Consider the following 27,686-nt stretch of genomic DNA (forward strand, 5'->3'; position numbering starts at 1 on the left):
CATTAGAGCTTCACCTCCATTGAATTCCTTGATGCAGAGATCCATTCCCTGCTTACTTGGTCTATAGTCAAAACTCAACTCTCCATCTTCAATAGAATCATTGCTATTCTCACCATGATCTGCACCATCGTCTTCAAGTCCACTAAATTGGTATTCAGTATGTTGCTCCTCTGTACCCAACCTAACATGTGGCTCGACAGCCTCAAGCGTGGAACCACCACTATGTCAATAAACTCATCAGACGACAGAGCTCAGACGACAGAATGATTGTTTTCTGTTGTCTGAATAATTTTAACGACAGAATGAAAAAAAGTCTGTTGTCTGAATATAGTGTATATCATGGTAAATTAGGTTTTTGAAAAAGGTTTTGTTTCAGACAACAGATTTCTGTTGTGCATTAAACTGAGATTGATTTAATTTTGGTTGTTTGGGTTTTTTTTTTCTTTCTGAAAGGAGCTGTTTATAAAAGGCTGTGTTTTAGACAACAGATTTCTGTTGTGCAATGAAGTGAGATTGATTTAGTTTTGGTTGTTCACTTGTTTGGGTTTTTTTTTTCCCCCTTCCTTTGAGTTTGGTTTTTTGGCACAACGTGAAGACATATTCGTCTAACACTTAATGATATTTTGGCCCGACAAATTTGTCAAACTGATAGAAACCTAGAAACAGTCTCTTAGCTCGCTTTCGCTCTCAAGCCAATCTTTTCCCTCGCTCTGGTACACAACAGAAATCTTTGAACTGAAAACCCAATCCAACATCAATCTCGATCTATTCATGGTAGCTTGAATCTTAGCCATCTTCTTGTTGCCCTTCTTTGCAGACTCCTCTTCGATAAGCTTGACGAGCTTCCAACTGTTCTGTTCAATGAATCAACCCTAAGTATTCATCTCACTTTGCCTAGGAGGCAACACAAGCGGTTTAGGCGGAGGCTGTTATCTCTTGAATCCAACAACTGAAGAGAAAAGTTCAAGGGCAACCCACTGATTACTACCACTTCTCCACTCACGAAGAGATGGGTATTCAATCTCTCTCATTCTTTCACTTTTTCCTTTATTTCTATATATTTGCAAGGTCTCAGCTTATTGGTGTTTTCCAGATCTAGATGAATTTGTACATGAAGAGATGGGTTGAATCCAAAAGCTAAAGAAAAGTTCAAGGGCAAGCCCACTGATTCCTACCACTTCTCCACTCACGAAGATATGGGTATTCAATCTCTCACTCATTCTTTCACTTTTTCCCCTATTTCTATATATTTGCAAGGTCTCAGCTTCTTGATGTTTTCCAGATGTAAATGAATTTGTACATGTTTTGCACATTCCGATTTTGAATTTGGGGTTCAGTTGAAGATTCAAAGCTAGGTGGTTCAAAAAAACATAAAAGGTAATTTTACTCCTACTTTTTTTCTCTTGCTTTACTGGTAGTGGCAGTATGGCTTTCCCTCTGCGGTCCTCACTCTTTCCTCATCTATGTAATGAAATTGTTAACTTAAATTATCAGTGATATAGTTTTATCCATGTCTTTGCTCTGTTTTTTAATTTATTTGTTTTGTTTTTATTTATTTATTTCTTTGATCACTAAGTCATGTGTTTGCTCAATAACTGGGATAGTTTGCAAATGTTTCATGCACCAGCTGCAGTTTGAGGGCATTGCTACTTGTAGTTATAGAACAGTAGTCTGAGATTGAAAATTGAAATACAAATTACTTCTTTAGTGATGAAGTTAGTTAACATTGATTTGTGGAGGTCGTATTTACGTTTATATGCAGTGTAGCTATATTAAGTAGATTCTTCAAAGTAGTGGCTTAAGCTGTTTGGGTAGTTCTATGTGTGATAAAAGAAGGAAGTAAACATATTTCATATAATTGGCTCTATGGAGCGGGGGGTGTTTGAGTGTTACTATTTGTAATATAATCTTATTATGGCATCCAAATGCATCAGAATAAAAAGTAGCATGTAAAGGGAAGTGGGCTGAGGGTTTCAAAAAGTAGATGGTGGAACTAAGAAAGGTGGAAAAACGAGATGAGTTGTAAAGGAAAATGATCATGGAAGGTGTAATTGTGCTTTCTGATATCCAGAAATCGTCTGCTCCTTCAGGAATGGGCTTGAAACTGGGGCCTCCACCAGAGCCATACAATCTATAGGAGATTATGAACTTTGGCAAATGGCTAGGAGGAACGTTGACCCAGATAATAGATGGGAGCAAACCAAGGGCCTGACCATCCCTACTACCCCCCTGTTCAGGGGAAAATGTACTATTGTCATGCTATTGTGTTTGGTAGTGTTATATGAGTAGAAAGATTAAGTATAGGTAGGGAAAGGGTTATCAAATAATCTTTTTTCTGGATTGATGTCAAATGACATGGCAGATGATTACATGTACATTTGGAATTGTGGGAGAGAAAGCTTGCAGAGTGATTATTCTTTGCCTTGGTTCGCTTTGAATTCACTTTTTAATCAAGTCGTAAAATGCACAGTTTGTATTTCTATGTTCAAAGGTGTATATATATATATATATATATATATATATATATATATAGTTTGTATTTCCACGTTCAAAGGTGTATATATATATATATTATATCAAATTAGTGAATCTAGAAATCCAAAAAAGTCATTTGTAGTTGGACATTGCTAAGCCAACCTTTGGAGCATTAGTCATTTATGATAAAACTCTAGAAGCCACACATTGTTGCGGTCATTTACTAATGGTCCTGTTCGTAGTTTTGTCGGTTGACTCAGTGACTTCCATTGCATTATAGCCTCCTTTCCTTTGCCAACACTTCTCCAACATCAGTATGTATATAGTCTTTGCCATGTGAAGCCATGCCTTTGTACCTCTTCACCTGCTGCTGTTTCTTTCCACTCATTTGATTTTACATTCAATGGCAAAGTCATGTGTATATTCCTGAATAGTTAACAATGGTAACTATGTAAACCTATTAACTTTTTTGAATATGTATATCTGCTTCCTTTTGTATTAGCTATTTTCTTATGTGGGTGATTAGTGAAACTCAATAGTTACTACTACTGCAACATGGATTTCATAGTGTTTTGTAATGCTGTGTTTGTGGAAGTATGTGTATATGTTCATTCACTTTGGATTAATTTTTACTGTTTTCTCTTGATTCAGATCATCCACAATGAAAGGTTTATTGGTCAGCCCAAAGTGAAATCTGCTATTGTTCCTAATCAACATCCTTGTCATAATTCTTCTTCGATCTTCTTCTGTTAGTTCTAACAAGTACGTACACTACTGGACTACTACTCTTGCACTGCTTTATATCAACCGGTAATATTTTTGCACATTAACAGAACCATATAACTTATGATTTACATGGTACATATTTTCCTTGCTTGATCTGTGTCATGCATTTTAAAACTAGTTTATTCTCAAAATATTTGGGGCTTGTATTTTATTCTTGCATGTTAATTAATTATATATTCTGGTGGGATCTGGTATTATAAATTTCATATATTGATCTAATTGGCTAATTTTAGATTGATAATGGTTAATTTAATAATAAGCAGAATGAACAAAACAATTCTGGTGAAGAAGGCAAGAAGTTAAGTGAAACAATTCATACAAAATGGGTTTGGAAGTTATTAATAGCCTTTCTTTTGCTATTCGATCACCTTATGGATTAGTCTTTGATCATCCCCTTTGTTTGTCTAGTTATTTATTAAGTAAGAAGCTATTTTTCTATATTCTAATAGCTATGCAGATTGTTTGATCTCTCTGACTTGTATTAAAGACCCGGCCAGTACAATACTGCTATCCAACTTTTGCTAAACAACATATATATATATATATATATATATATATATATTTACTTACACGCACACCATATTATATATGCGATATCCAAATCGAAAAACTTTGCTACATGTCTAATAAAGAGCCACAGAGAATGCGCTAGCTTGCATATTATAGTAATTAAGTTGCTACATTTTTTAACATGTTCTTGTATGCAGGTCTATTTAATACTTGACTAATTTAGTCTTGCTCCTACAGAGCTCCAAGAAACAAACAAGAAGGTGAGATTATTTGATCTATCCTACAATCTTTCCACATTTATTTTTTTCTGAAGTTAAAGATATAAATGACTTAAATCATAAATTTACTTTATCTAAGATGAATTCAGGAATTGTGAGAGCATGTAGGGTTTTTAGTTTGCTTTATCTAATATGGTCTTCTTGCTAACAAAGAACAGTAATAATCTTGATAGATCTCGGAAATGTATAATTCCAGAAAAGTATGCAACTTATCTGTTATAATGAGTATAATTCATACTAATTAAGTTACGTAGCATGTACATGTTTGTGTGAACTAGTTTAACCATATATTATGATCCTAGCTAGGTAAAATGTTAGAATTCTAATTGTTTTTTGTGTGTGTATATATAAGATGGATAAATCATGGATGAAAGAAGATAGGAGATCACTAAAGTTTCAGATAGGACTTGAAGAATTCCTTAAGTTTGCATTGGCTAATGCGAGGGACATAAATAGCATATGCTGCCCTTGCTTGAAGTGCTTTAACAATGATGTATGGTCCATAGGGGTTATCAAGGACCATATATTTTTTAATGGTATAGATGTCAGCTATAGGCAATGGAAGTGGCATGGAGAACCATCAACTTCTGCCTTGAATGCTGCTAGAGGGGATTCTGAAACAGTTGACATGAATCCTGATTTAGGGATAGAAGAGGATGAAGAAGGTATGGAGGGCAGTGAGGATGAGGCAATTTTGGAAGACTCGAATGAGTTTATGAAGTTTGTAGAGGATGGAGATAAGCCTCTATATCCTGGTTGTACCAAGACAACTAAGTTGAATGGTTTGATACAAACATTCAATCTGAAAGCTAAACATGGCATGACTGATGCTTGCTATTCAGACATGTTAATTATGATTAGCCTCTTGCTGCCCGAAGGGAATGAGTTACCAGGGTCAGTTTATGAGGCTAAAAGAACACTTTGTGCATTAGGGATGGAGTATGAAAAGATTCATGCTTGTCCAAATGACTGCATCTTATATAGATTGCAGCATGCCGATGCGACCAGCTGCCCCACTTGTGGTGAATCAAGGTGGAAACTGGGCAGGGATAAATCCAAGAAAAAAGGGGTGCCTGGGAAGGTATTGTGGTACTTCCCACCGATCCCAAGGTTCAAAAGGATGTTCCAATCAACTGTTTCAGCAAAGGAACTTACTTGGCATGTCGATGATAGAAAGAAGGATGGAATGATGAGACATCCAGCGGATTCCCCGACTTGGAAAATGATTGACACAAAATGGCCAGATTTTGGTGTAGAGCCTAGGAACCTTAGACTAGCTCTTTCATCGGACGGGTTTAACCCACACAGTTCTCTAAGTAGCAAATATGCATGCTGGCCTGTTATACTTATCACGTATAACCTTCCTCCATGGTTGTGCATGAAGAGGAAGTACATGATGTTGACGTTGTTAATTTCTAGACCTAAACAGCCCGGAAATGATATTGATGTCTATCTGCAGCCGTTGATTGATGATTTGAAAGTGATATGGGATGGGGTTGAAAGAGTATATGATGCTGTAAGAGGACAATATTTTACATTGAGGGCAGCACTGTTTTGGACAATTAATGATTTTCCCGCATATGGGAACTTATCGGGAAGCATTGTCAAAGGATACAATGCTTGTCCAGTATGTGTTGAAGAGACCAAACCCTATCGGTTGAAGAAATCTAAAAAAATGGCATTTTTGAGGCATCGAAGATTCCTGCCACGACATCATCCATATCGAAAGCAAGCGGCTGCTTTCGACAACACTGTAGAGGATGGTGAAGCTCCTAGACCATTAAGTGGAGATGAGGTCTTGGCAAGAGTTCAAGGTCTTGATCGGCCATTTGGCAAAAAAAAACCTCCTCCCCCTTACAAGGGTCTTGAAGATCAAAACAGACCTTGTTGGAAGAAAAAGTATGTTTTCTTTGAACTTGACTACTGGAAACATCTTCCAGTAAGACATAATCTTGATGTGATGCACATTGAGAAGAATTGTTGTGATGCTATCCTTGGTACGTTGTTGAATATTTCGGGGAAGACAAAGGATGGGGTTGCTGCTCGTTTAGACATGGTTGATATGGGCATACGTACTGATTTGAAGGCTACAAGCACTGGAAAAAAGGATAAGTTGCATTTGGCTAGTTGGAACTTGTTCCTAGATGAGAGAAAGATCGTTTGTAGTTCATTTTTCAATATGACTGTTCCGGTAAGGTTTTCATCCAATATACGAAATCTGGTGTCAATGGAGGATTTAAGACTCGCCGGTCTTAAATCACATGATTGCCACACTATAATGCAACTTCTTCTCCCTATTGCATTACGTTCAGTTTTAGAGAAACCGGTTCGGTATGCAATTATTCGGTTCTGTCTATTCTTCAAAGCAATATGTAGCAAAGTGATTGATGTTTCAAAACTGGAGCAAATGCAAGCAGACCTAGTTGATACAGTTTGCCTGCTTGAGAAGTTCTTTCCACCCTCATTTTTTGACATAATGATCCACCTAACCGTTCATCTTGTTAGGGAAGTTGAGTTATGCGGTCTGATATTTTTTAGATGGATGTACCCTTTTGAGAGGTACATGAAGGTGTTCAAGGGATGGGTGAGGAATCGACAGTTTCCTGAGGGGTGCATTGCTGAGTGTTATATTGTTGAAGAGGCAATTGAGTTTTGCTCAGAACGTATACTTCCTAAAGATGCTACCACTGTTGGGATCCCTTTGAGAACCAAATCTGGACTCTTAAATGGCTGCAAGCCCTTGTCAGGCGCCACCATTATTACTGTGAATCATAAGCAGCTAGACCTAGCCCACCTTTGTGTATTGCAGAACACGGAAGATGCAATCCCATATTTCACGTAAGTAATAATTATTCTTTTGTTACAATTTTAATGTTGTACTATATTAACGTACACATTAGTTATGGTTATTCTAAGGTTTTCATGCATTTCCCCCTTTGCAGTGAGCATATGGAATTATTGAAGTTAAGTTTCCCAAAGTTCACCAAAAATAAAAAGTGGTTGAAGAAAAAACAGAACGTTACCTTTGCTAGTTGGTTAAAGGAGAGGATAAGTAGCTTATCTTCTACCTTATTTTATTAGTATAATGTGAAGTAAATTTTAAGTTTTGAGTCTAACAAAACATGTGTGGTACGCTGTTTGACACATGATGTAATTTGCAGGTTGCAAATGAAATGAGATTTGCCAATAATGCTGTTTCAGAAAACATTAGGTGGTTGGCAGGTGGACCGAAAAAGCAGGTCCCTATTTTTAGTTGATATCATGTTAATGGGGTTGATTTCAACACTATTGCGCGTGACAAAGTAAGATCAGTTCAAAACAGTGGGGTTTTTTTGGTTGCCGATGCAATGCAAGTTGCTAGTGCAAAGGATAATAACCCCAAAACTGATGATATGGACTTCTACGGCAGGATACAACAAATTTGGGAGGTGGACTACTACAAGTTTAGGGTACCGGTCTTTATGTGTGATTGGGTTGAGTCATCTAGGGGCATCAAAGTAGATGAACTTGGCTTTACTTTGGTTAAACTAAATAGGATAGGGCATTTAAATGATCCATTTGTCTTAGCCACACATGTCAAACAAATTTTCTACATAGAAGACCCCCTTGATGATCAATGGTCAGTGGTAGTACGGTGCCCGGATAGAGACTACCAAGGGGTTGGTAATGATGAAGAATTAGAAGAAATTGAAGTGCCGCAGCACCCATTTATTCCCATAATGCCATCAATCGAGACATTTGATGATGTAGTTGGTGATAAACCAAGCTCCTACATTCGAGATGGCGATGAAGGAATATGGGTGGATTAGTGATTAGGAAAACATGAGTTATTTGATATGTATGCATATTATTATGGGTTGGGTTTCTTTGTTTATGTTTTTTAGTTTATCAAGTTCCAATCAAGTTTTTGTTATATAAAGACCACTTTCATTCTTACATTTCCTGCTTCACTATTGCTTTTGTTATTTTTTTCCCAAGTATAACACACTTGTTTAACTATTAATTTGTGTTGATTTGATACAATACATGTCCTGTTATTTAACAAGTACCTAACTATTTTCTCTATGTGTTTCAGACAATGTCGCCGTCTAGCAGATCATCAGCATCTGCAAGATCCATAGCACTGAGGATTAAGAATGCAGCAATGAAAAGGTCAAGATCAACATCTGCCACACCAATAAATGAAAGTGTTTCAGAAGTAGCTACCTCCCCCAAGAAGTTTGTGACACCACCAAAAAAAGCTGCAACCCCAAAGAAGCCTAAAGCTACTAGAAAAGCTTCCTCCCCCAAGAAGCGTCAAACTACATCAAGAAAAGTGAAGCTGAGCAAGACTTCTAAGTTCAAGAAAGTTGTGGCATCAAGTAAGTCATCGGAAAAGTCAATTTTGACAAAGAGTAAGGCCACTGCTCATGATGATGATGAAAACAAAACCGGTGGATTAAAGCTACTGAAGCGAGGGATGGTAACTATGAGCCGCATCACAAATAGACTTATCCGAGGAAAGAAACTTACTGTCAAGTTCAATGATAAAGGGGAACCTGTTGGTAAGGTGGCAAAGGAAATGCAGTCTTACATAGGAGTGTTGGCTCGTACAAAGATCCCAATCTCAATATCAGATTGGAGAGACGTCGATCAAGACGAAAAGGAAAAAATCTGGGAGTCCATAACGGTACTTATATGCATATAACTCAATTTTTAAAAATTACATTGAAAAACACATGGTTTTTATGTTATTGGACCACTATTAGTACCCTGATTTGACATTGATTTTTGCTATGTGTTTAGGATGCATTTGTCATACCTAAAGAATGTTGGAAAATGGTGATCACATCGGCTGCAAATAAATGGAGAGAGTTCAAGAGCAAGTTGACCAAGTTATACATTATCCCTTACATGAATGAACCTGATCTCTTGGAATTTCCACCGGACGATTACCGAAGCATAACGAAAGACAATTGGCAAACGTTTGTTGCTGACAGGCTTTCAGCTGGTTTTCTGGTTTGTTGTTCATGAAATGAATTCTGTTTTGGTGTTTATTGTTAAAATCCAATAATAAGTCACTGTAGTATGTGATTTTCTTTGGATTGGTTTCAGGAAGTACGTGAGGCTCAAATTATGAAGCGAAAGGAGAATAAATACCCTCACCGTATGGCACGTAAAGGGTATGCAAATTTGCAGGAAGAATTGGTGAGTTTTAGATGGATAACTAACTAACTTGCTAAATGTTTTTAATGAGCATCCTTATCAGTAGATATTTCTATAAAGTGATTAACTAATTGAGTTTTTTTTTTCTTTTTCTTCTTTGTGTATTGATTTAGTCTGAAAGTGTGCCGTTAGAACAACTGGATAGAGCTACAATGTGGATTAAGGCAAGGCAAGATAGGAATGGTCAGTTCAAACAAGCTGAGGTAGAGGAGACCGCAAAAAAAATTGTACGTACATATAGGACGACAACTTTCTTTTTTAATGTTCATTATGATTTACAAGTCTTATGTAAACTGATTTATTTTTTTCACTCATAGTTGGACTGTTTCATGGCTTTATGCATGAATGTAATGCTATTGGACCATTTATGTGTATCTAACTCTACTTTGCTACAACTTTTCATGAACTGTTAAAGATTTATTGGATATTTGTATAATGGTATAATTTTCAATCAGGAAAACTTAAAGAAAAGGGAGGTTGAAGGGGAGATCACCACATGTGGGTCTGATGATGTGCTGACTATTGCATTGGGGAATCCCGAGCATCATGGTCGGGTTAGAGGTGTCGGTGGGACTGTGAAGCCATCTGCATATTTCAATTTGCCAAAACGGCAGAGAAAGAGTGTGGAAGAGACTGTGAGGTTGTCACTGAAGAAAATATTTGAGGAGGAGAAGGATAGTTTAATTGCTAAGGAAAGAGCTTCATGGGAGGAGGAGAGAGATAAACAGTTGGCTGAGGAAAGAGCTTATTGGGCTAAGCAGTTTGCCAGGCTAGAAGCAAAGATTGATGGGAAGGAGTTGCCTATTGATACACCCAAAGCTGCTACACCGGTCAATGAACTTGGTTCAGGACAAGGGAGCTGTTCCCGACATGGTGAAAAGGGTGTAAATTGTAATGGGGAAACTGAGATAGTGATGGTTGCAAAGAAGAAGTTGGTCTTAAGAGATGATGTGAACGTGGTATCTAAAGAGGAACTTGTGCATGCCACTAATGGGAAGGCAAAACTAACTGGGGTATTGGAAGAGGAGTTAAGACATGTCTTTGCTGTTCCGAAGGCAAGAGTAAATGATGCAGAGGTAAATTTCATATTTGCGTAAATAAAGTTGAATTAGACATGTTATGCTGATATAGCTTTCATTATGTGAATGGTCAAAAGGTAAATTTCATACATGATTAAATAAAGTTGAACTTGTCATGTCTAATTTAATAATTGTCATGTTATGCTGGTATAGGTTTTGTTAGGCAGAATGAGTGCAAACTAGCCATTGATTCGGTGGAAAACATTGTAGCCATTGGAACAATCATCAATGTCGACATTGAGACCAAGCAGCAAACTGTCCATGGTGTTCCATTGGGCGAGGAAAATGTGCGCGTCACTATCATTCGTACATTGGTTCATGAAGCTTTGCTACCATTTCCCATAAAAGATGAGATAGTGACGGTTAAGGATGCCATTGGGACTTGTGTTGCTTGGCCGAAGAACCTTGTCATTGCCCCTGCAGCAGATGCCAAGGTTACTCAATTTGTTTGTCTTTACTTCAATATGGATGTCACTTGGACAACTAATTGATAATGTGATTACGGCAGTTTATACTAACTTATTTTTTGCAATAATAGAAAAGGTCAAAGCGTAAAAATCAAAAGAGGACAACAAGAGATATGTGTGAAGATAATGAAGATTTGCAAAACCTACCACCAAATCTGCCAGTAGCTGTAACTGCCTTGTGCATTTGGGCCAACACTGATTTGCGGGATGGAGTCACCATCTACACCACTTTTGATGCTGAAATTTTTGGTCATCCAAAGAAAGCTGTTGTCTTTAGAAGTGACATCTATGCCATGGCACACATGTTGGAAATAGGAGGCGGCTGCATTGTTTTTTACATGAGGTAAATACCTTAAAGCTAGCTAGCAAATGTTTATAATTCGATTGGAACAATCATGATGTTTATGTGTTGATGAGGTAATCAATATATTGTAGGTAGCTGTATTGATTTTGACTTGTGTTTATGATTAGTCTTATGTGAATCAGTGGTAATATTGTGAATTTGAAATGTCTATGTAGCTACCTTTATAATGTTTTGAAGAGTTCCAAGATGACTGACATGGTAGCCTTTGTCGACCCTGATCACACCGGTGCACTTGGCTGCGGAAATCCAACTGAACGCGCTCGGTCTTTGTCTAATCGGTTTGAAAATGGGAAGCCTGGACAGATTTATTTGGTGCCATATAACTCAGGGTATGTAAACTGAATTACAGCAGTGGGGTTGTTATGTTATATTGCTTCTAAGTAGTTGCTTTATATAAACTAGCTTAACTAAACTGAAAATGAGTTTTGTTTGTGGTTCAGTTCTCATTGGATGTTGTCTGTTGTGAATCCCGATGAAGAGATGATTTACTTCATGGATCCGTTAAAGAGGCGCCTCATAACTGGTGAATGGAAAACAATTTTGGATAAGTATGTCTCTTTTTCACTATATAAATCGATCAATACTTAGTGTTATTTGCACATAATTATATAAATGCTTTACTTATGTTGGTGTTTTGCTATTCATTTTGAAGCTCCATTAAAATCTACAATGTGCACAAGAATAGGAAAGGGAGGAAATTAATCCAATGGAAAAATCTTGCTGTAAGTTGATGGAGGGATTTGAAGTATCCTACCCTCTTAAGGTTTTACATAGTAACTAGTGCTTCTAATATGGTGCCTTGTGTTATTTTCAGGGCATTCTGGAGCAAAATGGTGGCAAGAGTTGTGGTTATTGGATCATGCGTTACATGAAGGAGATAGTGGAAGACACAAATTTGGAGTTTGCTACTAAGGTATTTGAGCAGCTTCCAATACCATAATACACTTTATTTCTTGGTTTGTAAGCTTCATCAATGGGATATATCATACTACTTTGGTTTTTTTTTTTTTTTTTTACAGTGGGAGAGAAGAACAAATCTTGTTTACACAAAAAGAATATTGATGAAGTTCGGGCTGAATGGGCAAAACATGTTATAAAGTTTGCACAACTGTAGTGCGCACAAAAAAGGCCTTGTCGTATATGCATAGTTAGGGTCTTATGTATTTGTGTGCATATTGACATTGCGTGCATAGCTAGCTTATGGAGGGTCTTTTTGCTTAACTAATATGATCGACTTTTGCCTTTATCGATCATTATTCTGACCTCGTAACAGATTACTCAACTTTAGGATGGATTGATGGTAATGTTGAATATTGATGTAGTTTGCTGGCTGATTGAAATGAAATGGCTTTTGACTTGTTATAGTTGGATGTTGTTATTGTGCTCATCAGTCAACACAGGTTTCTCAATATATGCTGTGGTTATAACACAACTCATATAACATAAATATCCAAAGAAGCTGATGTTGCACCAAACATCAGACAACAGAAAAGTATGGTTGTAAGGCAACTCAGACAACATAAATACCAGAACCAACTGATGTTGCACAAAACATAAAACAACAGAAACCTGTGGTTATAAGACAACTGAGACAATTGAAATAACCAAGAAACTGATATTGCACCCAACATCAGACAACAGAAAACTATGGTTATAACACAACTAGGACAACATAAATACCAAAGAAACTGATATTGCACCTAACATCAAACAACAGAATTTAACCAAATATCTGTTGTTTGAAACAATTGAAGACCACATAAAAAACAGACCTTCTATATTCCTTATGACAATCAGACAACAGAAAACCACAAAATCCATTGCTCAAAGTAAATTACCATAACAAAACCTACAAACCAATGTCGTTGAAGCACACTCAGAACCACTGTAAATTTTCAAGCTATTGTTTACAGTATTGTACATCGACATATTTTTGTGGTCTGAAACATAGTCAAACAACAACACAGATTATACCAAAGTTCTGGTCTATTTATTCAAACGACTTATTTATGTCATTTTAATAAAAAAGAAACAATAGAACATAATAAGCATATGTTGTCTACAATAGATTCAGACAACAGATTATAGCCAAGATAGTTCAAATCTCTATATATTCACACTACAGATTTCTGTAGTCTTAATTCAATACATATGATAGAGTTTTATGAAAATATGTTGTGCAGAATCCTTTATAACAACATATAATTGTCGTCTTGTTACACATGCAACCACAGAATGTCACATTTCGGCATATCTCGATATAATCAGACAACAGATTATTGGCATGTCTCTGTTGTTTGAGTGAGATATAGACCACGGGTTATATCTGTCGTCTGAAGACCTAAGAGACATCAGGCCAATAGACAACAGAAAATTTCTGAATCAGACGACAGTCATCGGCTGTTGTCTGATGACTTTGGTGACATAGTGCACCTAGAGGAAATTGAAATCGAATTGAGAAGATGTTGATCAATTGAAGAGGAGGTGAGACAGTTGAGAGGAGGAGAGAAGAGAACAATGTATGATGAAGATGAAGAAGTCGCAGATTAGATCAAAAAGAGAAGAAAAAAAATAGGGTTTAAAAGATAAAATCAAGAAAGAGAAAATAGAAAAACGAATTTTTGTAATTAAGAATAAATAAAAATATTAAAAAATTAGAAATTATGCTTTGATGATGTGGCTTTACCACTTAAGGTGGGCTCTAGGTGATTCCCCAAAAGGTGATTCATCTAGCATTACTCTTCAATTATGTGACATAATATGAGGTTATGAGTTATGACCCTATAGGAGCTTGTTGGTTGAAGGGGTTTGCTATGGATTTGAGTATTCGTGCGTTCTTTTCTGATGTAGGACGTGATTTTAGCCAATTTCAACCAAAAATCTCGAAAAGAAATAAGCGTCTTCACATTAAGAAGAATAATTTGAATATTAGAAATTGGTATTCAAATAGGCTTCTTAATGATGAAATTAATCATAAATTATTCTTCTTAATTCTACGCCACTTCTCTGCTTTTATAGTTTTCTGGCTAAACCAGGCTCATTCTCGTCCTACATCATTTTCGATTCATGAAGTAAAGGAATCATAAAAACCCACAGATATGAATCCTATGTATAAGCAATCGATCCTTAGTAATCGCTAAATAGGGGCCCCTAATTGTTCTTATAGATTTTGGCAGGCTCGAGATCTCATTAGTAGATGCTAAGCAAATTTTATTCCCAGATTAATCTATAAGGCAAATGTCTTGATCTTCTCTTTAGCCATATCGAATAAGTAATATCTTCTACATGACTAAAGTCCTAAACTAGGTCAATTATAAATTACCCTACAATTGGTGTCTTTCACAAATTTGATGTACTTGAAGAGGATACTCAAAGGCCTTCTTCTTTATTGGCTGTAACATAAGTCATAACAAGCGAAGCACTTGCACAGTCACACTCGCTCTATTCCTTCACTTACAACTTAAACTGGCTCTATAGGTGTAGGCGTGAACCCCCAAGGCCCCAATAGCTGGACCGACAACTAGGGAACCTGGTCGATATTGAGCCAAAGGGGTAATAATAATTTCTACACAAAACAACTACACTTTGAAAATAGTAATAAATGTAAGTTGCGCACAATTAAGCCCGAATAGGCTAACGGCTAACCAAGCAAAGCAATACTTGATCACAAAGTCAATCTAAAGTACATGTTATCATAAATAATCTTTATATTTCTCGAGTATCTATATGATAAGTTGATAACTTGAATTGATATGTGATCTTGTTTCATATTAGGCCTCCACACCATAGGAAGTGCGCAGTGAAAGATTGAAAATTTAAAACACTGTTTGAAAATTGGTATGATATTTACTTGCATGGAAATGTTTCGCTTGACACTTGAACATTTCATTAGTTTTATCAAGGAAAAAAGCCTTCTTCAATAAAAGTTTACCATAACTGACTGAAATTTAATTTTTGATAAATAACGTGTTGATTTAGAATTTCCATGCCAGTTTCCAAATATTTCAAGGAGCTTAAATATATATATATTTAATTTTTTTGAGAATAAGAAACCTTTATTGATAACCAAAATTACATAACATAGGAATGACCGGTGGTGGACAAGAACTCCCCACTCTCCTCCCTAAAACCTAAACCAGTTACTGGTTCGTCATCCAGAATGACCTCCTTGAGCTGAAAGGGCCCAACCCCTAACCACCTATATCGTCCAACCCCTCGGGCTACAAAGAATCTCGATACCACCTCATAGACAACCGCCATAAAAACCAACGCCCTCTTCCACACCGTGTTCCAATGATACCAGACCACGTGCAAGGATCATTTGTCAGCACATTGACCATAAGATAACACCGAAACTAAACCAACTCGTTCCCAGGAATGACACCAAATCCATGGCACCTCAATTTGACCAAACCCTATCTCAAAAGAGTAGAGACATACTAATGACCAGAAAAGACTAACCAAAAGCCTAACCAAACTTAAAGCTCTAAACAAGACCAGACCAAAGCTATTACAATCAACTTCCCTCTCTCCAATTTCCCCGCCAGCAGACCCCCTCCACAAATCTTGCCCTTCGAGCTCACCTCCCCAGATATACCCAATCAATATCGCAAGCCACACTGATACACCTGTCTGTCGTCGGCCGGATCCAGATCTGGAAACAAATCCACTCCAATCCAAACCACCGAGAAACAAGAAGGGGATCACCGTGCCCTTCCACCTCGGAACGGAATTGCTCCACCCATATGTGTCCATCCGCCTGGGAGCCCGAACCCACCTCTGCAAACATCGCCGAGCGACCAACCTCCTAACAGAGACCAGCGCCATACGATCCATGGCATGCCGCCGCCACGATCTGGCCTCTGGCCCCTTGCTCCAAGCCTGCGCCGCCGCCGAATTCCCCCTCCACGCCTGCGCCTCTACCTGAGAGTAGAGAAGAAGCATGCAAAGCCCCGACCAACGAAGAGAAGACAAAACCCCCATCTCCCGTCTGGCAACCCCTGCCATACGTCACTGAGGCGGGAAGCCACGGTCGACGAGGAGGCCCCGCCGGACGAGCGTCAAACTTTCCTTCACTCTTTCCAAACCCTAGCTTTCTCTCCTGTTTTGTCGGTGTTTGATTAACTAAAGTCCAGAATAATGAGAATATAAGAGAATGTATCAAAACCATGTGATCGATCTTATGTGAAAGCCAGTGAATAATATGTGACAGTTCAAGGATTTACGCAATAGAACTGAGGTTCAGTAGAGGACATGCAGAAGTCCAGCGAGTTACGATGGAAATCTAGGATACCCAATGATAAATCATAAAACTAATCCATGCATTATATGTGAAATCGAAAATTGATGTTAACTAGCTAGCGCTACATAGGTTTATATGTTAGGGAGGGTCATGTTTGCTAAAGGTCATGCATGTACTCATCAATTGTTTCATTTTCCATCAAGCTCATACTTTGAGTAGACCAAAGGCTAGGGTCTAGGGATCAGCGCAATTGAATGACTTGTGCTATTAGACCCAACTTCAGTCCTAGCTTTTCCACATATTTTCACAGGACTGAAGTGACTTGCACAAAACCAATACTAAATGGGTCACATTAGTTCGAGCATGTGTCACATAATACAACTAAATAAATACTTGTGTCAAATTGATTAATCTTTTATACTGTGCAGTCAGCTAATTAGAAAGAATTGATTAGTCCTTTTCACAGTACAAGACTAAATTTATCACGTTTGAAACTCTTGCTACATCTAACCAAAACCTAAATTACAAAAATAGAACAATGACTAGGTATATCAGTTAAATCCAAATAGTATCTAGGATGCACAATCCAGATCCACAGGCTAGTACCTCTCTGCATGGAGATGAAGATAATGGAATATACTTCACGTGCAAGTAAGGCAATGGGCAAATGGGCATGTGATCCACCATCAATGTTTCCACCAAATATATGCTCATCTCTTTAAATTCTGTGTCCTCACTCTCATCGAGTGTGGCCTCGCAGACACTTATGCTGGCCTGAGTACGTTGTTGGAATTGCAGCTATGCAGTTTAGCTTCTGGGATGGGATATTATATTATGGGTCCGATCGAGTCTTTCCAAGCAGTTGTTGCTCTCAGCCTCAAACGGATATATATGTATATTTATGCAGGACACGACGACAGGTAGGGTTTACTCAGACACCGGCCACCACCACCTCATATGCACTCTCTGCAAGAAAGTAGTCCTTCTTGTTTATATAATACGAGTATAAACTAATCTTAGATGGCTGGCTAGATGTGAGTTGATAAAGTGTTAGACCGTGATTTGTTATCTTAGTTGAGACGTTGAGTAGTATATTAATCTGTAAACTTCAGCTAGCTTTAGAAAAGTCAGTCTGGACTTTGGACTAATCAAAGAGCTGAGTATTTATATCATACGCATGAGACTTGGAACTAAAGTGATGTATGATTCTTTTACAACGGAGAAAGGGATAATTATGGCCATGGTCATTTTGTTATTTTAACAGAAACAGGCATACTTGTGACTTGCGAGACTAAAAGTTGATGTTACTAGAACATTAGTTGAGGTTGGTTCAATTTATCATTAATCTTTTGGTCATAATAATAATCATTGGACATGGTCATGGATGCAATTCAACCACCTCCACTTCAATTTCACAGTTCAAGCCATATCACTCGCTCCAATATAATCCAATTGATATATATATATATATATATATATATAAACAATGTTTGAAAATTTCAATTTTACCTTTACACTAAAACCACAATTTTTATTTTATACACATAATCGTTGGTCGATTATTTTAATTCATATCGATAATCTTTTTTAAGAATATGATCGATATTCAACAAATTATCTAATTAAGTCAGTAAGTTTGTTCGTATATACAATCGACAAGTAAAACAAACTAGTGTGCAAATTTTTACATTTGACTCTAACAAATTATAAATTATAAATCAGGTATTATGCCCTTCCTTAATTTTTACTTATCATACAAGTTAAAACATCTGTACCAAATTTATTATTACTAAACATAGTGAGTCCTAACTAGTCTCTGTCACAATTAGGCTAATGTCATACCATATGGTTGCTTGAAAACAAAGAAATCCTCTTTCTTCTTTATCCACCAAAACTCAAATTTCTGAGGCGTGCCGCGTTTGGAGGAAGCACAAAGCTGGAGTGGTTTAGGTCGCAGCAGATCATTATCCCCCTAAAAAATAACTACCACCGCCACCGTTATAGGGTACTACTCTGAAAAAGTAAAACAGCAAGGTTGTTGTGTTGTTGCATGTACTTTTGTGTGTTGTTATGTCAAGTTTCCAAAATAGAAATCACAATCTGTACTCCTAGGCCGCTCTTTCTCCTTAACCCCCCCCAAATCCCTCAACTGTGTCCGTAAGCCTGTGATCAATGAAACCTGTTTAAAGTTTATTCCAACTCTGAAACTTTTCTTTGCCAAGATCAGAAGATCTGGTCTTACCTTCCTCCCTCTCTCTCTTATTCCTCTGCTTCATTTATTCACATGAACCCTGTGTTCGTCATCTCATTTGGATTATTATAGCTTCGTTTTTCTTCACGGGGAGATAGAAGGAAGTTCCCAAAACTCGAGCACATCTGGGAAGTTCAAGCAGAGGTATTCGAATGTTTGATTCTTTTGACTATTTATAGTGGGGTTTGCTCAAAGATGGAATGTTTGATGTGGGTTTTGTGAAAATTTGCAATTTTTGGTATCTGGGTTTTGGACGTTTTGACTGTTTGAGTGGAAAGTTTCAATCTTTCTTTGTTGGGTTGGCAGTTTTGATATCCTTTTCTGTTTTGTATTGATTAATGCAGATTAACATTTAAGTGATAGAGATTTCTCTCCAAAATTGTTACTTTTGGAGGGTTGAGTTTGATTGTTTTCTTGCATTGTGGTTGAATTTGACTTTTCTTTTTGTGTTATTTAATCCATGTGGGTCTGAAATTTGCCAAATTTATGTGTGTGTGTGTGTTTTTTTTTTTTAATTTTTTTTTTCCAGTATGCACTGTTAGGAAATGGGGAGGAAAGGGAGTTGGTTTTCTGCAGTGAAGAAAGCCCTCAACCCTGAATCCAAGGAAAAGAAAGATCAGGTTAGCATTGCTCAAATAAATATTACATGATCTCATTTTGAATGAAAATATGAGTTTCTAATCCAACAATTTGGTACCTTTATACCAGAAATTCAAGTCAAAGAAAAAATGGCTTGGGAAAAACAAGAATGTGGAAGAGGATTATGAGGAAAATGTAGACCACTTGAAAAATGCAGATCATGTGGAAAACGTAGACCATGTGGATCATGTGGTATCTTCCAAGGAAGAATCTGCATTTGTGATTCCCACTTCTTTTGCGCCACCTCCTCCTCCACCACCTCTTCCTACTCTTCCTCCAATAAAAGAGAAGTTAGAGGAGGGTGAGGATTCACAGAGAACCTCTCTTGCTCTAAAGGAAGATTTCGAATTACTGGAGGCAGAGGATGCTCAGAGCAAGCATGTTTACTCTGTGGCGGTCGCCACAGCAATGGCTGCAGAGGCGGCTGTTGCTGCTGCTCGGGCTGCCGCAGAGGTTGTACGTCTCACTGGGCTGACTCATTTCCCGGGGAAATCTTTGGAGGAGGTAGCAGCCATCAAGATCCAGACGGCATTCCGAGGGCACTTGGTATGGTTACTTTCTCTAATTACTTTGAAGTTCTCTAGTTGCTTCATTACTAAACTTATGGGCAATAAGATGTTTAATTTGGAATAAAAAGGCAAAAGGGTTATGTGCATTGTGATCTTGTTATGGGAAAGACAACTTATGAGTATTAATTTATTGTTCAGAACATAGGGCCTATCATGCAATGGTCCTAACTTCTTGTTGGAAATCAGTTGAATTTCTGGCTTTGGTTCAAATCATAGGATTAGATATTTTTGCATTAAATTGGACAGGGCATGTTGGTATTGGTTTTTCTTCTAGAGAGATTTGACATCTTAAATTCATTGCCTGCATATATTTTCGAAATAAAATGATAGTTATACAAGGTCCACTTCTGTATTAGAACTGATGATGACAGCATAGAAAAGGTTTCTGTTCAATCTAGGAAAGCTGTAAATGACAAATTCATATCCATTCATGAGGATTAAGCTGTATGCCTAAACTGGGATTTTGCTGCAATTTGTGATTTTTCAGGCAAGGAGGGCATTACGGGCTTTGAGAGGGTTGGTGAGGTTGAAATCATTGGTAGAGGGTCAATCTGTTAAACGCCAGGCGACTACCACATTAAAATGCATGCAGACCGTTGCTCGTGTACAATCTGAGATTCGTGCAAGGAGGATTAGAATGTCTGAGGAGAATCAGGCGCTTCAGCGACAGATTCAACAGAAACAAGAGAAAGAGTTGAAAGAGATGGAGAAACACAGAGTTGCTTCTGTAAGTTCCCCCAAGATATTATGGTTATATAAGTAAACAACTTAAGAGTGTTAGATAATTCTCTTCAGCTGGTAAGCTCTTGGTCAGGCTTTCAATTTTTCGCTAATATTATGAACTCTTTTGCAATAGATTGGAGACAACTGGAACCATAGCCCCCAATCTAAGGAGGAGGTTGAGGCAAAGCTACAGAGCAGACAAGAGGCTGCTAAGAGAAGAGAAAAGGCCTTGGCTTATTCATTCTCTCATCAGGTAGCTTACTTTTCCCCTTATTTTTGACAGTTTCTTAAGAGTGAATCCAACTTAAACCTTAAACTGATCCTGAACTGCATACTAAATTTGCTATGCAGAGGATGTGGAAGAACTCTTCGAAATCTCAACATCCTACGTTCATGGATCCCAGCAATCCCCACTGGGGTTGGAGTTGGTTAGAGAGATGGATGGCTGCAAGACCATGGGAGAGCCAAAGCACATCAGACTACAATGACCGGGCCTCCTTGAGGAGTGCAGCAAGCCGTGCATCAATGTCAGTTGCGGAAATCACCAAAGCTTATGCTCTTCGTGATGTCCACCGCGATAACAAGCCTCCTTCCCCAACTGGCCAAAAATCAAGCCGGCCTCCCAGTCGCCAATCCCCTTCAGCTCTTACCAAGACACCATCTTCATCATGGAGAACCCCAAAAAAGAATGGGTCAGGCAGGGACGAGGACTCCAGAAGTACTTACAGTGTGCAGTCGGAGCGATTCAACAGGAGGCATAGCATTGCAGGGTCCTCAGTAAGAGATGATGAGAGCCTTGCAAGCACGCCTTCAGTTCCTTCTTCAAAAAGATACCTGACACCCACAAGCTCAACGAAGACAAGGTCACGACTGGCAAGCCCGAGCTCATCGGGGTTAGAAAAGAACAGGACACCAACACCAGACAAGGGATCGTCACCATCAGTCAGTTCTGTGAAGAAGCGGCTGTCTTACCCTGCTTCCCCTGCTGGACGAAGGAGGCACTCGGGTCCTCCTAGGGTCGGCAGTAGCTCCCCTAAGGGTGCAGCTCACACAGAGAAGAAAGTTAGCAATGGTTGGGGAAGCAAATAGTGTTCAGTCCAGCTAGTACTGTGCATGTACAAATAATAACAAGCATGTACTATATAGGTAGATGTTGAGGTGAAGAAGATTGAATAAAAGATGAGTGGATGGGCTTTGTTAGAGTGGTGGCGAAGGAAGACAGAAAATGAAAATAGTTTACGATCTGATCAGTTGTCTTCATCATCATTGTCAAAATCTTTTTTTCTTCTCAGTTACCTCTTCTTGTTATAGAGCTTGTTATTTATGAGTAGAATGGGTTTGGGGGTACCGGAAAGGCGATTTCTTTAGTTGTGTGCAGATTGCTGTGGTCCTGTGGATTCCTCATTTGGTTCTGTAGTTCTGTCGATTGCTGTTCCTGTGGTTACAGTGGTTCTGTTTGTTAAGTAATCTGGGTTCTTCCGTTTGTACTGAGAACTCTTGAGATTGTACGAAGAACTTGGTGGTTATGAACCGTTTGCATTTGGCCCCTTATCAATGAAAAAAACTATGAAGATCATTTGTTCCTGTAGGTGGTGTTGACTGTTGATCTTTCTTTTTGGTACTTCTCTACATTTCCCAACACACCCATGAAGTCCTCATTGGCTCATTCAATCTGAGGTCTCACCTTCTTTGGCTGATTGGTCAATGCTCACGTCTGATTTCAAGTAGGGAAGAGTTCCTCACTTCTTCAGTTCTTCACACTTTTGTGGCCTAAAGCCTCTATAATAATGATAAGTTCCACACTGATTTTAAATTTATATGTTTTTCAAAAGAATTATATGCTTCTTCAAAAGCATTTTGTTACTTCATTATAAGAGCTTTAGTATTGTAAATTTATATGTCATGTAATACATGCCCTAACAATTTCATATTCTAGCTCATCAATGCCCCTCCCCACCACAATTAACCATTTTTTCACTCATCTCTTAATTGTTTGACGTTTAAACTCTTATCACTCACGCCGATCATCAATTATTCGCATTTTCTTAACTGATAACAAAGACAAAAATTTAGAATCGTAGTTCTACTCTAAATCATTTAGCCTACAAAGCCGATTCACTACAAAGTAAAAACTGTTCAAGTAAATCTCTATTTTGTGTCTCGTCCAAACTCTAGATTACTTGACTTAGTGGTAATAGGGTTTAATTAGAAGAATCTAGAGATTCCTATTCAATGTATGATTACATTTCCTTGTATGATTCAGATTCTATGCATTGTAATCCTCTATATAAAGAGGCCTCTATTATCAATGAGAATACACAGTGATTTTATCTCAATTCTCGTTTCTCTAAAACAAGTTATCAGCACGAGCCCTAACCCTAGCCTTAAAAATCAAAACCCTAAAAACCAAAAAATTCTTCACTGGATTAGCCTCGTCGGTGCTACCATTACCCCCGCAGCCCCCGCATTGCAACTCAATGCTAACCTTACCAGGTTAGCCTCGCTACCCCTGCAGCGCCCACAAGCCTTGCTTGCCTTCTGCCCCCGCAAACACTAGCTTTTTCCCACGCACGCTCGCCTGCCCTCTCAAACGCTCGCCTTCCCCGCGCACGCTCTCCTGCCCTCTTGAACGCTCGCCTTCCCCGCAGCAGCTCTGCAGCATCCTCGCACGGTCCCGTAGCAGCCCCGCACAGGCCCTTGTCGAGATCTACCGAGCCCTCGCAACTCCGCTACCCCGCGACCTAGCCACCTTGCGACCCCGCGACTCCTGGAACCTGCGGCCCCACAACTCCTCGACCGCGCTGCAATCCTATAAGTCTGCTTGCTTGCACTAGGACTGAAGCTCATCTCCAAATCCTACGATAAGGACCAAATACGTACTGCAATCTTAAGAGGTATGTTTTACTAAAAGTTCCAGTTTTTGAAGTTTTTCATTCTTTTTCTACTTTTTTTCGGGGACTTGCAAACTCCCTTCTTCTACCCCCCCCCCTTCTTCATCATAGGGGAGACCTAACTAAGCCGAACTGTGGGGGTTCGTGCTCACTCCAAGCTTGGAGCTTGTTGAGATCTCTAAACTTAGAGTTTGTAGAGAATTTATGATCGACCACTTGAATTTATGATCGATCTAATCTAATAACTCTTGGAATTGAATTTCTTGGAAGCAATTACGCTCAGAAATTCCTAATTTCTTAGAAGAGATTACGCTCAGAAATTTTATATGTTTTCATGGTAGCCTTTTACGCTCCGAAACTAACCCTAATTTCTTGTTCTCTTTCAAGATGAGTAACCTTAACAAATTGGTTTTAGCTCCATTGAGAACAACTGGCTCTGGATATCACAGGTGGGTTCGTGATGTCCGCCAGCATCTTAAGTCCGATGGAATCCTGGATATGATTTTCGAGCCTAGCCAGGACGTGCTAACTGTTGAGCAAGCTCAAGCTTTGGAAGCAAATAGAGCAGCCTTAGAGGCAAATAAGGCGAAAGCCATCATCCTAACGACTCGTCATATGAATGATTCACTCCAGTACGAGTGTATGAATGAAGAAGACCCCAGAAGGCTGTGGGTCTCACTCAAAGAAAGATTTGGCAACGTCCGTGACTCCTTGCTTCCTGACCTAGAAGTAAGATGGCATAGCCTCCTCTTCTGTGATTTTAAGTCAGTTCTTGACTACAACTCGGAAGCACTTCGCATTAAATGCTTAATGGAATTCTGTGGTAAAGAGATCACAGATGCGATGTTGATTGAGAACACTCTCTCTACCTTCCTCGTCTCTACATTGATGGTTGCTAAGAACTATCCAATCGATGTTACTGTAGGACGGATCACAAGGTTTCATGAGCTCATTGAAGCTATGAATGTCGCTGAAAAGCATGGCAACATCCTTGTGAAGAACTATAATTCGAGATCCGTGGAAATAAAGCATATTTCTAAATTCAATTATAGTCGCGCCCCTAAGAGAGGGGGCCAAGAGCGAAACCCTAATTTTAGGGATATTTCTGGACATTCTGGTCCATATAGTCGCTCTACTTGTGAAGGTAACCGCCAAAATAGGCGAACACGGAGCCGAAGAGGTTAACGTGGAAAGAGAGAGGGAGGCAACGCCTCTGGCCATGTTGGTGATGTCACCAACACTAAGAGCCATCTAAATGACGCTCTCAAAGCGCCTCAATCAATGGAGTCTGAGCAAAGAGATGTATGTTCTCGATGTGGAGTATCCGGTCATTGGGCACACATTTGTAGAGCTCGTAAAGAAATTATCACCGCCTACAAAGCATATTGTGAAGCAAGAGAAGCTCACTATGTGGAACAAGAAGGTCAAGAAGATGATCTAGAGTGACGAGTTGAAGACTACGAATCTGGCTAGAATCAATAGATCGCCAATTCTGTTTAAGTCTTTATTTTTCTAAGAGATGTAATAGGCAATTGCCATATGCTTTGTAGTAAATGTCATTGGTTTAGTTTTTCTTCACATAGGCACATCCAAAATGAGTATGATGTCTAGGAAGGTTTTGAGATAAGTGGTACTTAAGCGAGCCTTGCTCCACCGACATCTCTTTACTCACCTGGTCATATTTATTTTGGAGTTACCGAAAGAAGTCAAACGACTACCTTTATTTTGCATTAGCTAACATTTGGATTAGATTCTCCTAATGGTTAAGAGACAATGATGTATTCCGTTGGCTTATGAATAAAATTTCGAGTTCTTTTCATTATGACTCCAGTTTGATTCTGAGCATATTACTTTGTGACTACGATAGCTGGATCATTAATATTAATTCAAGGACATGGAATAGCCCAAGTTCCCCTTGCCAATTGGTACCTTGATTACTGTCACAGAAACTCTCTACTCTCTTAGGGAAAATCGCACCTATGAATAGTCAACGAATTCTATGCCAAAACGCATGTAGAGAACGGAAATGAGTTCCTTTGCAATACCTTTAATGATTACGAATAAATGCGCATCTTAGAGAAGTTTATGTATCTCTCTAGTGAACTCTATGTCACTATTCGAGCTATTAAATCCAATAAAGTTATGAGAGAAGATATCCTGGATTTAGACACATATTGGCTTTATCACGATAGGATAGGTCATCCTAGTCATGATATGATGATTCGTCTACTAAAGACTTCACATGGACATCCTTTCTTTCGAGCGAAGCGAAGCGAAGCATGAATCAAAAGTTGATTTATGGACTAAGTGTAACCGACGCTGCTGCCTCTGGCATTGCCGCCGCCCACCACCAGCCTTTGGCTAGTGCAGTCCCTATCCATGACTCCATGGATGGCGTAATCATGGTGATGGCGCCCTAGGTGATGCTGCAATCACCAACTTGCTTCAAATAGCGTTTCAGACGCTCAGACCCAACCAAAATTCTCATTGATTGCTTCTAAAGCCTCTTGCTCATTTTACAAAGCTCATTCCTTAGGGAAATTAGGACTGAGACCGTCCTATGCAAAGGATATGAAAATACTCAATATGTTCTTACATAAAATCCGTGGGGATTATGTGGACTAGTTCAACCAACCTGCGAACATTTAAATATCTCATGATGTTGGTTGACACGCAAACATGCTAGTCACGTGTTGTGCAATGTCCACTTGTAATTTTGCTTATACTACACTCCTAGCACATATCATATGACAACGGGCTCACTCCCCGAATCATCCTATTCAGTTAATTGGATTTGACTATGCTAGAGAGTTTACATCGAAGACTTTTGATGGTTATTGCAATGGGACTGATGTTGGACATCATATTCCCATGAACACACCCAAATGGTTTTGTGGAAACGACTACGATGGTAGTCCGGACATTGGTAATGCTCACAAATCTCCTTATATCCGCTTGGGGTGATGCAATATCGCATGCAGCTATGCTAATTCGTCTATGACCCACTGCCACTCAATCTATCTCTGCGTTACAGCTAGTGATTGGGTACAAGTATTTTCATACTTACGCATATTTGAGTGTGCCATTTATGTGACAATTGCGCCGCCACAACGCTCTATGATGGGTCCTTACAAATGAATGGGCAACTACGTTGGATTTGATATTCCAACAATCGTCCGCCACTTAATGCCCTTGTTAGGCGATCTCCTTACAGCTAGATTTGCCGGTTATCACTTTAATGAGACAATCTTCTCAGCGTTAGGGGGAGATAAGAACACATATGTTCAGCAGGAATGGCAGGAATTGTCATGGTTTGTCCCCACTATGTCTCATCTTAATTCCTGTTAAAGTGACGAGATCACGCAAATATGCTGCAAACATGCCTGTAAGGAAGTACGTCCATACGAGAGGATGTAGCACCACCCTACACGGAGGTAGGTATGGCGCCAACGCCAAAGAAAGTGGCACTTCGATGTTATAGGCCATGGCCCTAGCTAGGATGCATGGGAGGCCCGTGTGTTCAAAGGATACTTTGGCACACTCCAATCCTTTGATCATCAACACTCAAAATCCGTCTCATGAGTATCTTCCAGGTTATGGTTATCGTTGGAGGACGCCTCAACTTCAGAACCTATTCCTGAGAATATAGAGCTCTATGAAAATTACACTAGTGTACATAAGACATGGGATAGAAACTCCATCATAACTGATGATGTCGTAGCTCATTTCGTTACGCATGAGTTTGTTGAGTTGGATGATATCGAACCACGCTCCGTTGATGAATGAATGTCAACATAGAGAAATCTGGCCTAAATGGAAAGATGCGATCCAGGTTAAGTTAAATTATCTAACGAAGAGGAAGGTTTTTGAGCCAGTGATGCCAACACCTCCTAACATAAAACCTATTGACTAATGGGTCTTCGTTAAAAAGCGTGATGAGAAAAAGAGATGGTAATCTCACCTTATGGCGCAAGGCTTCTCATAAAAACGCCCTAGAATCGACTACGATGAGACATATTCTCTCGTAATGGATGTCATTGCACTTCACTACTCTATCAGTTTGGTAATTTCCGAATAACTAATTATGCAGCTTACAAATGTAGTCACTACGTATCTCTATAGGGATCTAGATAAGGAATATACATGAAGGTTCATGGTGAACTTCATTTACCCAAGTCAAGTGGCTCTAGACCACGGAGCGAGTTTT

General features: G+C 38.8%; 3 protein-coding genes across 3 annotated transcripts; all 3 read left to right on the top strand.

Annotated features, from left to right (window-relative positions):
• The first annotated feature begins 657 nt into the window (after positions 1-657).
• On the top strand, positions 658-12,261 carry LOC121049675. The gene is made up of 18 exons (XM_040507582.1): positions 658-713; positions 818-1,013; positions 1,094-1,200; positions 1,283-1,377; positions 3,127-3,237; positions 8,125-8,718; positions 8,835-9,047; positions 9,144-9,236; positions 9,368-9,481; positions 9,710-10,330; positions 10,386-10,410; positions 10,487-10,767; positions 10,872-11,143; positions 11,320-11,493; positions 11,605-11,712; positions 11,817-11,886; positions 11,979-12,077; positions 12,184-12,261. Exons 6-18 carry the CDS (start codon positions 8,128-8,130, stop codon positions 12,259-12,261), a joined length of 2,739 nt encoding a protein of 912 aa, XP_040363516.1. The 5' UTR covers positions 658-713; positions 818-1,013; positions 1,094-1,200; positions 1,283-1,377; positions 3,127-3,237; positions 8,125-8,127.
• LOC112170052 lies at positions 4,402-6,891 on the top strand. The gene has a single exon (XM_024307200.1). The coding sequence runs from the start codon at positions 4,402-4,404 to the stop codon at positions 6,889-6,891; it is 2,490 nt and encodes an 829-aa protein (XP_024162968.1).
• Positions 12,262-18,303: 6,042 nt separating the features above from the next.
• On the top strand, positions 18,304-22,172 carry LOC112182470 (protein IQ-DOMAIN 1). The gene is made up of 6 exons (XM_024320961.2): positions 18,304-18,801; positions 19,187-19,277; positions 19,366-19,842; positions 20,353-20,592; positions 20,722-20,841; positions 20,940-22,172. The coding sequence occupies exons 2-6, from the start codon at positions 19,203-19,205 to the stop codon at positions 21,675-21,677; spliced, it is 1,650 nt and encodes a 549-aa protein (XP_024176729.1). The 5' UTR covers positions 18,304-18,801; positions 19,187-19,202; the 3' UTR covers positions 21,678-22,172.
• The last annotated feature ends 5,514 nt before the right edge of the window (positions 22,173-27,686 follow it).

Source organism: Rosa chinensis, chromosome 1 (assembly GCF_002994745.2).
Source record: "Rosa chinensis cultivar Old Blush chromosome 1, RchiOBHm-V2, whole genome shotgun sequence".
Classification (NCBI taxonomy): domain Eukaryota; kingdom Viridiplantae; phylum Streptophyta; class Magnoliopsida; order Rosales; family Rosaceae; genus Rosa; species Rosa chinensis.